Source organism: Cupressus sempervirens, chromosome 2, assembly GCF_028749045.1.
Source record: "Cupressus sempervirens isolate cs-2001-9-10 chromosome 2, ASM2874904v1, whole genome shotgun sequence".
Lineage (NCBI taxonomy): Eukaryota > Viridiplantae > Streptophyta > Pinopsida > Cupressales > Cupressaceae > Cupressus > Cupressus sempervirens.
This window is the reverse complement of record NC_143119.1, coordinates 323,785,681-323,801,560: the sequence shown is the minus strand read 5'-3', so window position 1 is coordinate 323,801,560 and position 15,880 is coordinate 323,785,681. Positions and strand designations below refer to the sequence as shown.

General features: G+C 36.3%; 1 protein-coding gene across 1 annotated transcript in view; it reads right to left on the bottom strand.

The window, feature by feature from the left end:
* Positions 1 to 3,964: 3,964 nt before the first annotated feature.
* U1A (spliceosomal protein U1A) overlaps positions 3,965 to 15,880 on the bottom strand; it is a 195,090-nt gene continuing 183,174 nt past the window's right edge. The window contains exon 5 of the mRNA XM_089813586.1: positions 3,965 to 4,560. Coding sequence (XP_089669712.1) covers positions 4,270 to 4,560 — 291 coding nt within the window. The 3' untranslated portion in view covers positions 3,965 to 4,269. The remainder of the gene's footprint in view (positions 4,561 to 15,880) is intronic.

Here is a 15,880-nt window from a genome sequence, read left to right as displayed (position 1 = left end):
CCAATATGTCACTGTATCCCCTAAATGGGTCCCCTCTGCAAGTTGTTGGCCCAAGGGAACCAAGCAATAGGTCAACTTCCATCGAACAACTAACCTACCTTAGGAGGGGGCCATACACAAATATAGAAATAGAAAGAACGTACATGCTAGATTTTCGCACCAGAAGTTGGAGATGTCTATGTTGGACAAAGGCTTCGGGTATTATTTTCTTAACAACAAAAAGTGCAAAGAATTGAATTGGGGGATGTAATGAAGAGGCTTTTTGGCAACCACCATTCAAATCTCACGCAAAACTAGCAAAAGACATGAGCACTAGATTCTTAAGGTTTTACCCTAAATTTTGGTTGACAATCATTGTCACAATCAGCTTTGCATATTTGCCTCTTCTTATAACTATCAAACTTCGTATTTGAACCTACACTGGCACAAAGAGAAGGAAAGATGGTTGTGGCTACATAGGAGCTTACCTCAAGCAAGCCCCCATTTAACTATTCCTACATCCACAAATAACCAACTTGATAAGTAGTAAACAGAGTGTAGAGTGTGCTCTCAATCGTAAGTGTCTAGATTGTGGCAAGCAACGATAAATGCAAATACATAAACATGCAACCCTACTCAAGTGTGTTAGAGTGGATTCCATATTGCCTCAACAACATAATTGATGATCAACCAAAGAAACAATGATGTGCTCAAAAGAAACAGATCGTGATGAATTGGATTAGGATATCAAAACTCACAATATGAGAACTAATCAAGAATCATAAAAAACCACCATGGAGACTTGCAAGTTATTAATTCTTCATTTATTTCAATTGTTTCACAACATTTAAAGAGCTTTGAACATAACAATAAACAACAATGGAACACGTATGCAGATCATGAGTGCTTTCAGAATTGCAGAGATGGGTATCTGTTTCAGCAAGGCTTAAACATGGAATTCAAAGCATAAGTTGTTGTCAAATGTCTAATGCTCACTCTTACATGGGGGGTACAAGGCTAATTTCAAGTATAGGCTGACACATAACAATCAAATGTTGAAATTGAAAGCAAGTCGAACAAAGCAAGGCTAACACACTGTCCCAAAATCCCAAGCAAAAGAGACAGTGCACTAGCTAGCATTAGGCACTACTGTCCAAGTATTTTTGCCTATTCAAAGTGAGAGCTATCAATGGTGGTGCTCACGATTCCAAATTAACATGTTCTCATCTCAAGCATTTGACAAATGTTTCACGCTTGGGGGATCGATAAAGGCTTTTAAGGCAATGCATAGCATATTCCTAAGTTGATGGTTATGTCAGGCTACAAATAATCCTACAATGAACTTGGGGGTTGCACTATGTCAAAACTTAGGTGCCCATTATTCAACTATAGACTGCTTTTCTAGATTTAGTTCAGCTGTAGTTGAGCATAATTTAGCTCCTACTTTGCATTACTTTAGTTCTAGATTTAGGATTAGGGCATCTCTTCCTTTCTATAAAGCAAGTCATTCATACATTGTAATTGTGTATCTCTCCAATATTATTTATGCAATCAAAACAGGATTACATGTATTTAATCTCTATTGTGTGATAGGTATTTTGCTTGCATATGATTCTTGGCTCATGTGGTTTTTTCGTCAAATAAGTACAAATTATTATTTTTAAACATTTGATCCAAGAGGATTTTCATAGTAAATATTAGCAGCAAGAGACTCCAAAACCTGTTTGAGATCACTTTGCAAACCCATGAGCACCTGAATAAGGGAAAAGTGGTTATGCTATTATTCAAATGTATCTTGTGTGGGAGAGAGTTTCTACTGTTTTCCCATAATTTGTGAACTGAATTCAAATGATTCCTTAGGATAGCCATGATTGAGTCTTTTGGCACAAGTTATTTAGACTATTCAGTCATATGGTGATTTGGCGACTAAACATCCTGAGAAATGGTCTCAGTTTTCTCCTGTTGAATCTTTCAAGTGATGTACGATTGAGTTATAAAACATTGACAAGTTTTGTACACAGAAGTTTTAACTCTCTACCTTTATTTCTATTTACCAGTGTAATACTTAGCCTAGCATCCATACGTAATGAGCTGACTGATATTTGGCCCAGTTGTTAATGTTATTGGTTGGTTATTTCCTAATGTTTGGATTAAATACCTATGGAAGTTCACTTCTTTCATCATATACATTGACAAAATACATTGGTTTTTTCTTTCAAACAAGTCTTCTCTAATCAGTCTAAGTTGTGCTTGCATCATAAATGACATTATTTGGCGTCTGCTTTTGTGGGACAGATGGGCAAAATCATGCTAGGTGCCCCTGTTCATGATAGCCTTCCTATACTAAGATATTTTGATTCTCATAGCATATAGACTGTTCCAAGTTTTAAAAAAAATTACGGCCATGACAATTATTTCTGAAAACCAATTTTCTAATTAATTCACATATTAAAGCATAATGTCGAACCCCTATTTTGTAGAGTGATCTCAGGAGGACCTATGAAATTTCCAATCAGGTTTCCTATCTCCCTCAATGAATTATTCATTCTAATATTCATTAGATGGCAACAGAATATCCCACCATTGTACAGTACTAGGAAGCTCATCGGGGAGTTATAGGCATGATTCTCAATGCAGATCCATTGACCTTGACAGGAAACATCTTTGCCGCTCTTGTTGAATTTTTTGTCATTCTATTCTGCTATGCTTGCAGTTTACACAAAACCACAATTTTAATGTTGTAGACTGTGGATGTGACCCCAGAAAACAACAGATCAGAACCTTTTCTTTGTAAAGACAGTTCACGCTCCATTTCATCCACAGCGAGCTTATTGCAAGGGAAGTCATCAACTTCAACTAATAGCAGTTATTCACTCACTGGAAATTTTGCTCTCTGAGCTCTTCATTAGAAAACTTGAATTGATCAGCAGATCAAGACTTTTTGTTCTTTGTAAATCCAGAATCTATGCTCCCTTCCAGGTTTCACCCATGAGAAATCTAACCTTTGAGTGATAGTCATCTTCAAGTGACAATCATTATTCATTCTGGCTAGAAAAATCGGTACAACTATCACTTTCTGAGATTGTTGCTGAAAATACTTGAATAAATCATCTGGTAAACATTGGAAGCAATCTGGTGCAGCTAGTGATTTGAAAAGAGAATTAGCATTGGAGGTCATTGTATCCTCGCATACAAATGTATCCCTTTTCAGGGTGAGTTAATAGTGACTTGTCAATCAGAAAAGCGCTAAAAATAACAGCAGAAAATGAATCCCTTGATTATGGTGATAGAGAATGTGGATTGAAAACTTCAGCACACAAAAAAAAATGCGCAAGACTTTTTGAAATTCAACCATTTCCTAAATGGAATTGTTCAACACAATGTCGGCTTTCCTTTTCAGCTAAATCAAGGTACTTCCCAATATCACAGATCCTGTTTACCTAAGATAAGGAAGGAAAGTCAACACAAGTGGAAACTCAAAGGGAACCCAGAGAACGGTCGTGTTCTAATCACATAAGCTCACAAAATACCAAATTTGTTGAATGAACAAGTAATATTACTCATGAGCAACTGTAAAGTGTACAAAATTGTTTTTACTTGAAAGTGTCATCTATACAATCCCAACATTTTTTGGGTTCAAACTGAAATCCAAACTTGTTTTCATTTGGAAGTGTCATCTATACAATTACAACATTTGTGGGTTCAAAGTTCAAACTGAATCCATTTGCCTTCACATCGCTATCTCTCTACTAATACCATCCAGAAATATCAAATGTCAACAATAAATAGCTGCCACAAATGCTTCTATATTGATATAAGATGCATTAGCAAGTTTTCATGAATACTTGCAAAACATGATAGATAAGAAAAAGGCAAGAAGATAAGCTATTGCTAGAGTGCCAAAATATGCAGCATACACCTGAACTACTGAGCATGTTGCTTTTCAATACTGAAAACTAATTAAAACAAAAAGAAAATTGTAAAATGTTGGAAATCCTCCACTGTGGCTCATCATAATTACCAGAAGGAAAATCCCCTTTCTAAAAGATATAGTTACATCATGTGTAGAGGATCATCAAATATCATAAACTAATATCTTAATGGAAGATATTTTAATTGGTCCCAGATATATATACTCTCCATTTCGTAGATCTCTGCTTATGCTATCATTAGAATGTTTAAAACTTGTGCTTACACCAGGATAAACTACTACAGGCAAAATTGATACAAGAAATAAGGCAAAGCAGGGAAGTACACTAGCACTATCTGGAAGTGAAGTCCATTAAATGCTTATTTCTTTGCATAAACAATCACCATAGGATTTTGCGGAGTGATTTTGAATCCTTGAAGAGCTTGCATGGCTACAGTTGCTTGCATTTCATCCCCATATTCCACAAAAGCAATGCCAGGCTTTGCTTCTATCATGCGAACTTCCTTGAAACCATGATATTGGCAGAAGAGCATCTGTAGCATCATAGAGGTTGTCTCATGTGGAAGATTCTGAATGAACAATATGTTATTTGGTGGAGCGGGTACCTCTGGAAGATTAGGTTTTGATGCTTGGAATGGCAATTGAGAACCCTGCAACAGCAATAATATGCATATTCATTAAATGGTGTAAACAAGCCACAACAGCCACTACAACCAATCAAGCTATTTTATGGAAAGCCCATATCTTATATATATAAAAAAAGAATGTGCAAGATCAATATGCTCGAATTATTCTATTGTCAATACATTTAAATGACTGCCATTGGAATAAGGGTAATATTCAGTAACAGTGCTTTTAGGAAAATTAGTGTATTCCCTAAAGTAAATACAATAGTTTTCTTTCAAAAGAATGGGGACTACTCTTAGAGTAGGCAAACTTGGTGACCTTTTACGGAAAAAGGATTTGTTGATCTCAAAGGGTGGTTTTAGCTAGTTCATCATCTAGGTCCTGTTCACACTTGTTACTTAAGTTTACTTAGGGCCCGTTTGGTTGCGGGAATATAAAAACGGGAATAGGAATACCTATTCTGGAATACTTATTCTCGAACAGAGAATGGGGTTATGTATTCCTGTTCTTGTTTGGTTCATCCAGAATCTGATGCGGAATACACGGACTCAAAATTTATGTTTTCTAAAATTAAAAAAATTGGAATAGGAATACGTATTCCTATTCCATCTATTTTGGTGGATTACCAAATCCTCATTTTTGGGCCAAAATTGGAATACGTATTCCAATTTTTTTTTCTATTCCTATTCTGATTTGGTGCATCCAAACATAGAATTAAAATTTTCCAGAATACACATATGCCTATTCCACTTGTATTCCCGTTGCCAAACAGACCCTTAGAGTAGACATAAACTACTGATCACTTTATGTCTCAAGTCATAAGATCAACACACACATCATAATATTATGCTATCCTATATCTCACCTTGGCCTATACAACCAAGGGGTTCCCTTTGTAATCTAAATCAATTCAATCTTATTATAATCTATCATTTGCAGTAATCCTTTGATCGAACAGAATTACTCTATCCTATTTGATCTCTCTTATTCTTTCATACAAGATCCTAGATCTTGGGTGGTTACAGTTAGGATAAAGTGACATTAGCCTTGCAATCCTAAAAGTGTTCCATAGGACATTGGAAAAAAATGTTTTTTGTACTTTAGGGCATTTTCAAGAAGTGAACACAAAGAGGCAATAAATATTAATCAAAATGGATAAAATCTAAGATGCCTCCTCAGATTCAGATTCGTTTTGGGTTCATCCATACAAAAACATTTTTTTTTTTAAATATGTATGTGTGTGTATATGTGCAACAGCAAATAAGTCCATACATCACTATGCTAATAGTAAAGCAACATAGCAAATTACACCATCATATCTTTCAGTTCACTAGGATATTAATTGTGTCATTTAGCCATACATACAACATGATACACTTGTCTGGTCACATACAAAGAACATATTTCCATATGAAAGGGTACACCTGAGAATGAAAGGAATTGTCAAAGATAAGAGCAATTATCTGAATTTTATTTTGTATTAGTTAGAGGATTTCTAACCAGGTGAGATAAAAAGTTGAGATTCAAATTTTAAGCCCAGGATTCAAATGAGATTCAAATGAGAATGAAAGGAATTGTCAAAAGATAAGTGCAGTTATCTGAATTTTTATTTTGTACTACTTAAGAGGATTTATTTTGTATTAGATAGAGGATTTCTAACCAGGCTAGATAAAAAGTTGAGATTCGAACTTTAAGCCTGGGATACAAAGATATCATATCGTTTTTTAAGAAATTCCTCTATAATAGTCAATTTGGATGTCACCTATTGTCAATTTGGATTCCCTCTATAAGAAAGTTTTTATTTTCATTAAATGACATATAAACCATCTTTTTTGGTCTTCTTAGCGGTCACTTTAGGGTTGTAAAGATCAAATAGACCAAATAGCGCAAAAAATGCGCTTTAAAAATGTTTTTTAAAAATGTTTTGAGACCAAATTCAGCCCAGGTTCAGCCCCTGGGCAGCAAATTCTTCAAAATTCAATGCAAATTCTGCCCAGGTTCCTCTGACAGAATTTGTAACAAATTCATAGCTCTGCAGGCGAATTTGGGGAGAATTTGACAAGGACCAGACTTTTTACAGAATCTAACCAGACTTTGAGGGTTTTTGGAGAGAATTTGGTAACTTAGAATAAAATACACACCTTCCCGCATCCACAATAAGGCATAAAAGGTCCTGAATAGGAGACAAAGTTTGGTAAGAGAAAAGGTGTCCATTTGGGGATTTGAACAGTCACCACAAGCTATGGAGCACTAGGAACGTGTGAAATCTAAGTAGCTTTAGGTTTGGTGCCCATGAGGAGTCACTAGGAGAGTTATTTATTGTTTTATATCTGTTGGCAATTCATTCTCCAAGGCTTGGGTTTTCATAAGTGGTTCTGGCCCCTTGATTTGAGAAAACAGCAGTGGATTTTTCTCTCCCATTTGGCTATTAATTGGACCCAAGGCATAGTTGTATTAGTTGAACTTTGTATCAATAGTTCCAAGATCCATTGGAGAACTTTAGTGAAGTGCATTATTGTGGCGTTCTCTTTATTGAAGAATAATAATCTACCCAGCCCCACTCTCTGGTGGAGTTTTTCCTGAAATGGTTTCTCCACATAAATTTGGTGTCTCTTTTGGTATGGTTGATTTTATATTTATGTTGAATGGTGCAATCAAAAGTCTATTTTTAGATTTGGTAATCTTTCAAGATTTGTAATCACAGAAGAAAGTTAGCATTGCAAGCTTCCTTCACATTGTTTTTCAACAGTTGACACCAAAGCTAATGGTTTTGCTGAGAGTGGGGTGCTTCTCTCTATAAGTATTGAGGTTTTCTTGCTGCAATCGGAGCCTTTGTTTTGTGGGCTTCTTGTATATTTGAGAAAGTGTATGTCATGGTCATCGCCACCCGCTCTTTTCAGGATATTAAAAAGCTTTATGGCACTGGTTATGAGATGTGGAAGTTGAACATGGTCGTCGCCACCCCCTCTTTTCAGGATATTAAAAAGCTTTATGGCACTGGTTATGAGATGTGGAAGTTGAAAGTAGGAGATCTCCTTGAAGAGAGAGATCAGTGATTGCCAACTTTGGAAGAAAGGAAATCAAAGGGTTCTACCTTATTGTATGATGAGTGGAAAAAGTTAGACAAGAAAGCACAAAGAACCATTCGGTTGTGTCTTACAGACTTTTCCCTCCTGAATGTCTCTACAAAAGGCATATGGATGAACATTGAAAATAGGTAATATCTATCAAACTAAGAGTTTGTCTAACAAGCTATATTAGAAACAAAGTTTGTATTCTTTGAAAATGAGGGTGGTGATCTATTGCTAAACATTTATATGCTTTGATTTTGAGTCAGCTTGCATCAATAGATGTTAGTATTAAAGTTGTAGATCACTGTATTTTGTTGTGTTCTTTGTCTGATTCTTTGGAAAATCTAATCATTGCCATAAGTAGTGGTCATACAGAACTAAAAATGGACAGCATCATTTGTATACTTCTATCAGAAGAGATGAGGAGAAAAGCCATGAATGCTGGCTCCAAAGATTCCTTGAATGTACAAGGAAGGCCTAAGAAGAAGGGGCCTGAACTGGATAAGGAGGATAAGTCAAAAGGACATTCTAAGACCCGCAAAAAGAGTACAATCAAGTTTTGGGGCTATAATAAAACAGGAATTGTGGTAAAAGAGGGCATGTGAAGGAGTGTAGAAATAAGAAAAAGAACATTGATGATTCCACTGATAAGTCCTCGGATGATGGTGATTCTGAAGCTTTATTTATTTCAGCTAACTCTGTCAGCAGTGATGCTTGGCTTGTTGATTCAGGTGCTTCCTACCATACGATTCCTCACAAGGAATAATTTTCTGAGTATAAAAGATATTATGCAGAAGTCTTTCTTGATGATAGCACCTCAATGAAAACTGGCAAACGAAAGGTAAAGTTATGTTTTAGGAGGAGTGTTTTCATTGATAATGTTCTACATATTCCAGATCTTACAAGAAGTTCTACTTTTGGTTTTCAAATCAAATGATATTGGAATGCATGTGGCATTTAATAAGTCTGGTTGTAGTTTGGTAAGGGGAAATTTTGTAGTTGCTAAAAGATCTTGAATAGGGACTTTGTCTAAGGTGCATGTTTCTACTCTTCGTAATTCAACTTTTGTAGCTAGGACTGAAAATGCATGTATGTTGTTGTAATTTCCCTTTTTGGATCACCGTATATATTGCCAACAAAAAACTAGAGTATCATTATTTCTTGATTAATACATGTTCAAATTGTTGTTGGTAAAATCTATAGTGTAGCCGATAGGTAGAATAGTATCCAAACGGGCATGTGACGCTTGAGTCACCCCTTCAGGAAGGTATATGAACACCGTCTGAAAGGGACTTTGGATCATCGTTGTAATCATTGTATTCGGATTGTAAGCATTGAGTGCATATTGCATATATGAATAAAGTATCTGTTTTGTGTTGTATCATGCTATACTACATGCATTAAGTTTCTTTACCCCGTACGGTAAACATTTGGTGCCATTGCCAAATAAAACTGGAACGAAGGAATGTTATGAAGGTTAATGCCGAATTTGCTTAACAAGGATAGGAACAAGGTAAAAGACAAAGATGAAATATGTACAGCACAAGAAGTTCTAATTTTAGCACAGCAGGCAGAGCACAAACAGAAGCTTCAGCAGATTGCTGATGGACACTGAGGGGGTGAAGGGGCACAGACGAAAGGAGTGCACTCACCTAGTAGGCTGAGGAGTACCGAGGAATTGCTGGAGGAGACTCAACAACGATTGAATTTGGTGGAAGAAACAAAGGAAGAGTTCACTAACCTATATACGTCAAGGGAAGAGTCCAATTACTATTATGGGAGTTGTTGATCTTCTTCAATGCCCACTTTGGAGTGGTCAATTTGTGATATATATATATATATATATATATATATATATATATCTCAATCCAAGGTGAGTATTCATGTCTTTTATTAAAGTCACAACTCTTCATTCCATATCTCTTGACCTTTTATTTACCTTAATTAACTTGTAACTATATTAAAAAGTTAGCACTCATAATTGGATGTTTCATTAGGCCTCATGTTGGTGATTTTGAGACCTATTGTTTCATATATCCATACATTGGTGAAGGCATCCTAGATTCCATTCTACATCCCAAAGTCAACTCCTTGAATTCAAGCACTTCAAACATCTTCATGGATATGAAGGATTTCTACACCCATCCACGAGGGTTTATGCAAGGTAAATCAGACATTTACCTTTCTACATGATTTCCTTTATAAAAATTCCTTTCATTTTCAAGATTAATTCCTAAAACAAGTGTCTGACCAGGGAAAGCCTCTTTTACCCAATCATTTCCATTTTTTTTCCGTGCAGGAATATGTTACAGAATTGTCCAAACTTTTCTCGACAGATCAGGAACAGTCAGAGAGTTCTTCAAAGTTTCAGCCAAAAGTGCCTGGAACAAAACATCTGAAATATTTTGTTGCCTAATACAGTACGTTTGAAAAATTCTGCACCACGCAATTTCAGTCCAAACTGAAATACCAGGTCAATACAGCAGTCTGGACCCCAATTCAGCTCATTTCCAATTTCTGCCAGTTAGTTATCGGTCTGGTGTTTCCAATTTTGTCTCTATTTGACTATTTTGCCTTCTACATTGTCTCTTTCATCTTTCAATTTTCAATTTAAACATTTTAAGCAAAGCATCATTGTCCTATTCAGCACTTAAGGACATCATTGTGCAAGTTGAATTGCATATCTCTTCCATAGTTCATATTCACATTAGACCTATCTATCTTTCATTTTCTTGTACATGAGTGTTATTACATTAAGTCTGTAATATCCCTCCCCAATCCTTAAACCAAATTATTAGTTTTATTAAATACTAACCCCAGTATGCATTTAAGAAAACTATTTAATATATATTTCTCTGTGTCCATATTTAAAAATTCAAGTTAAAGAAAAACATATTTAAATGAAGGGGGAAAAAATAAAATATCTGTCTTTTACATGGGGGGATCAAGACAATGCAAGAAGGCAGGTCAGTTACAGGCATGAATTGACAAAAAGCATGGATGCCTTTCAGAATGCAGCAAGGAATATCAGAAATCTTCTAAGTGCATGCAGATTTGCAGACCCATAGACTGAATGGGGCTTCTGGATGACTGACTTCTTCAGGAGAACATCATTTTTGAGGCTAAGAGATGTCTCCATGGTGATTATGGAGTTTCTTTAATTAGTAAATTTGAAACTTGGCGATAACGGGGAAGAATTCAGTTTAACTTGGAAATAACAAGGGAGATTTCATTTTAACAATCCCAAACTCGTCTCCATCAATAGGATCTCATTATCTTCACTGTATTCAGTTATCAATAGTCGGAGCCTGGGTGTTCTCTCTATCCTTATCTGACTTGGGGTTCCTTTCATTGGCAGCCACATTTTCAAGAAGTCAGTGGCTATGTATCTGTTCAATTATCTTGACCAATCTCTACTCAATAGCATATTGTATCCTTCCAGAATGTCTACCATGGATATTCAATACAAATTTGTACTTACTGATCTGATGCCAGTTGCACATGAATGTTATTCAGTTCTTCTACTACCAGGACCTTAGTTTTGTCCAGCTATGTCACATTGTTATCTACTTGCAATGGGACTAACCTAAATCTTCTACATATATCCAGAGGCATCACATTACTGGACACACCAAAGTCAATGTAGCAATTATGCAAAATTCTAACTGACACAAGGGAAGGGGCAGGCTCCTCTTTTCCTTGATAGAAAACCACAGGATTCTGCGTTCTTGGATTGAATTCTTCATTCTTCATTTTTTGCAAGGCATTGTTTGCATTAGGCATTGCGATTATTGTTCTCTCTACTAGAGCATTAGTATCTTCAATTGTTTCTCTTTCCTTAAGAAAGATTTCATTAGTCGCCGCCCTTTGATTGTCGGAAGAATTTTGTACCATTCCAATAAAGATTGGAGGATGTTGAAAAGCATCAGGTGCATTCGGCAGCACATCTTCAACAATAATATTGTTTTGTGCTGAAATGGACTGATGATTGTTGGGGGAACTTCTAGGAGCATGTGATGCACACTGAGAAATAATCTTTGGAGGAGCATCATTCAGACTTCCCAACAATGTACCCTTGATCTCTGAAATTTTCATCAACTCAAATAGTGGTAGAATAGCCTTGATTTTCTTAAATTCTTCTAGGACGTAAGAGATCAGCCTCTTGGATTCCTCCTTAGAAGAGTTTTCCATTTGCCTTTACTCTCCTTGTTGAATGGTAGATTGCACGTTAGGTCGCCCTTTTTTCACTTTTGGGGGTATTTGGCACATCAGGTTGTCTTCTTTCAACGCATGAATTAGCTAGCTATCGATACTCAAACAAGTCTCTCGCAAGACTAAAAACATTACTTGCATTGTGATGCAAAGGTTTCCAAATAATGTTTGGAAGAATGGATCTCGTCAATAGTTCATGATTTCTATTGATAAGCTTGAAATCCACTTGTTCCTTCCAATAGGATGTTGTCAAATGGAGGGGAAACATACCTATCCCTTTACAAAGGTCCATTTGGGGATACAAGTGATGGTTAATTTCCAAGTGGAACTTGATACATATGTGTCTCCACAAGACCATTTCTTGATGCAAGCGATAATTTTTGTTTAGTCTGTATTGGCATTTAGTCTTGGGAATCAAGAGGCGGAAACAAAAAATCATCAAAGACCAACACTTGGTTGTACCTTGGTGCAAGTACTGGTTGATACCCCTTAGGTGGAGGGTTCTCAGGTGCATTAGTGTTTCTTACTTCTCCCTTAAAAATATTAGTAGCCCTCTAAAATTCTTGACACTGCAATTCAAAATGTTGATTAGTCTTGCGTAACATACACTATCTAGCCAACATTGCTTCTACCAAGGAAATTTTATCAGCAAGTCAGCTTTTGGAAGTTGGTGAATTGTCCAATGACAATACCTAGAATTATTGTCTTGATGTCCTCGGTTTTTATTTTAGTACTCAGGATTATTCTCTTGATATTCCTGATTGTGTCGATGCTTTTCATGATGTGCTGGAGGATTTCCTTGATATCCCCAATTCTTACCATGATGTCATTAAAAAATTCTCAGTGAGTGTTGCAATTGGTTTTTTTTATTTCTAAGGTCAGTAACCTCAATGGACAATTTCTTAACTTTCTCAATGATGTCTTTTATCTCATCTCTTTCTTACTGAGTTCTCATTGAAGATGCCTTATGTTGGAGATAAACAAGTTGTGTTGGCATTGCTTGAAACATAGGACCTCCTAGATGCAGTTGTAATGTCATGTACCCTACAAACGACACTAATCCAACTATACAATGCTACACCCTCTTTTGTATAAAATCCTTTACTCCGTCTTATAGTGCACAAATTACCCGTACAACATCCAATCTTCCCACAATGTATGGTTGTGGCCCAAATGCACATCAATCTTGGTATGGTCCTCTGATTTTGTCCTAGGAATAGACCTCATATCAGTATGATCATAGCTAAAGCATATGGTTATGGTGGTACTTCACCTGTACAGACAACAATTCACCTCTATGTGGCCCCCTTCGGCAAGCTATCCTTCATTCACAGATGAATAACATGGCACTTGAGGTGTTACTGGTACATGAAATGCAAGAAGTGAATATATACCAATTAATAGATTGAATTGCTAGAAACCAAATATTTATATTCTTAGATTCTTGAGTACATCAAGTTGTTCTTTGATGGAAGACCTCACAAGTTCAAGACCAAAAGGCAGAATATGGTGGAGGATGATTCCCACCAAAACTATGAAGTGCCAGAGTAGGGAGGATCTTGCAACTCCAAAACAAGCAATGTTAAATCTTCAACAGGAGTTCCTAGTTACAAATAAAATATCCAAATTTGCATGCTTACAACAATGCCAAAATCAGTCTTACAAAGGGCTCCGAGAAGTTTTATGAAGGGTTACAAATAGGCCGACATAATTTACTTATTATTTTATTACTTGGGCCCCTCTTTATTAATTACTTAAAGGTCTTTTATTATATTATTTAAATTTTAGGACCACTTGATTTATTAACTTAATTAAGTTGCCTTACTAAAAATTTAAGGACATTACAAATCCTCACCGCCCAAAGATTGCTTGACCTCAAGCAATCCGTCACCAATGCTCCAAGGTCCCAAACCAAGTGTAGACACCAATAGCCATATCCACTAAAATCTTCATGTCGCAACATGACCATGTGCGCACACCTAGAAGTAAGCGAGAAGAATAAATCTACATCAAGCATCCATTGCTCCACTTTGATATAAACATTGTCATGCTCACAATCATCAGGGTCTCAGTGAAGCCAATCATCAAACACAATGATTCCCAGATTCCAAGATGTTATGTCATTGCGCCAATCAACCATTTCCCAAAAATGATGGTCTAGAATCCCTAAACTCATCTACAGTTTGTTCTTCCCATAAAGATGCCACTCTTTTTTATGAGTATGGATCATGTCCACTACATGTTCTACTCCATACTTAACAAACTATAGATCTTGCCTATGATAAGAGTCACTAGTAGCATTCGCATCTCCATGCAGTTGATTGAACAATGTTGGCTTGGCATGTTCCATGCAAATAACCTATTCAAGTAGATTCTTGTATATCCTCAAGTGGCCCTTCATCTTTTTCATCACTCTTATTGTCATCACCAACCTCCTTCGCCTTGTGCAATTGAAACTTCAATTTTTCTTCAAAAATAAATTATTAACCAATCCACATGTCACAATAGAAGGTTTGCATTCTTGATTATGAATAACCCATAGCATTGTTATGATAGGTTAGGATATTACATCCATCCCCTCAAAACACGAAATCGTGATACTCTCCATGGTTGAGAAAATCTTATTATCATAGTGCTCCTTTATCGTGACCAAAAAGTAATGAAACATATTGTAGATAAAATCTTGCAATCCTAGATCTAAGAAAAGGTTACTTTGATTTTTGCACAAATCTCCAGTATTGCAAATCTCCTAGCAAATAGGTCACTACTATTGTCATCAAGGCTCTAAAAGCTGTCAAAACTCATCTGCAATATGTTTATAATGGTGTCATCCTCATATAATAATCGAGGAGTTGAGAATCTCAAAAACTCAGTTAGACATGAAGTAGCTTCTATCTTGATTTCCTTGTCATCGTGTCTCAAAAAATTGGGTTGTCTTATGGCAATCTCAATAAGACCAAGGATCTTCTATATAAATCTTGAAGGTGACTATTTCACCTTATTCACACATGCTTCAAATATATTTAATGGAATATCAACACCATCATTGAGTTCTTTGCAAATCTTTTCAAGTGCATTCAACCACCATTGTCCATCATTGGCCACCATACTAAGATCCAAACTCCCAAACTCTCAATCTTGCCCTAATGAGCTAGCAAGATCACCATCTCTAATACCATTGTATTGTCTTGTACCCTACAGACGACACTAATCCATTTGTACAGTGCTACACCCTCTTTTACATACGGTGCATTAATTACCTGTACAACATCTAGTCTTCCCACAACATATGGTCGTGGCTTGCATGCACACCAATCTTGAATGGTCCTCTAATTTTGTCATACAACCAGTCTTAACATATGTACAGTCACAACCAAAGCATGCAGTGATGGTGGTACTTCACCCGTACAACATCTAGTCTTCCCACAACATATGGTCGTGGCTTGCATGCACACCAATCTTGAATGGTCCTCTAATTTTGTCATACAACCAGTCTTAACATATGTACAGTCACAACCAAAGCATGCAGTGATGGTGGTACTTCACCCGTACAAACACCACTTCATCTTCATCTAGTCCCCCTTCAACAAGCTACCCCTACTTCGTAGATGAATAACAATGCACGTGAGGTATTACTAATACATGAAATGCAAGAAGAGAATGTATACCAATTAATGGCCAAGAGCCAAATATTTATATTCTCAAATTCTTAATTACATCATGTCTATCTTCATCGGAAGACCACACAAGGTCAAATCAACCGACAAAGTAGGGTGGGGGAAAACACCCATCGAAACTGCAAAGTGCCAAAGTAGGATCATGTACCTCTGAAATAGCACACAACACTAAATCTCCAACTAGAGTTTGCAATTACAAATAAAATATCCAAATTCTCCAAATTTACCTGCCTACTATAATGCCAAACTTGGCCTTTGAAAGGCTCTAGGAAGTTTCTCGAAGGGTTACAAATAGGTTCACATACTTTATTTATCATTTTATTACTTGGGGCCCCCTTTCTTAATTAATTAAAGGTCCTTTATAATACTATTAGGGCCACTTA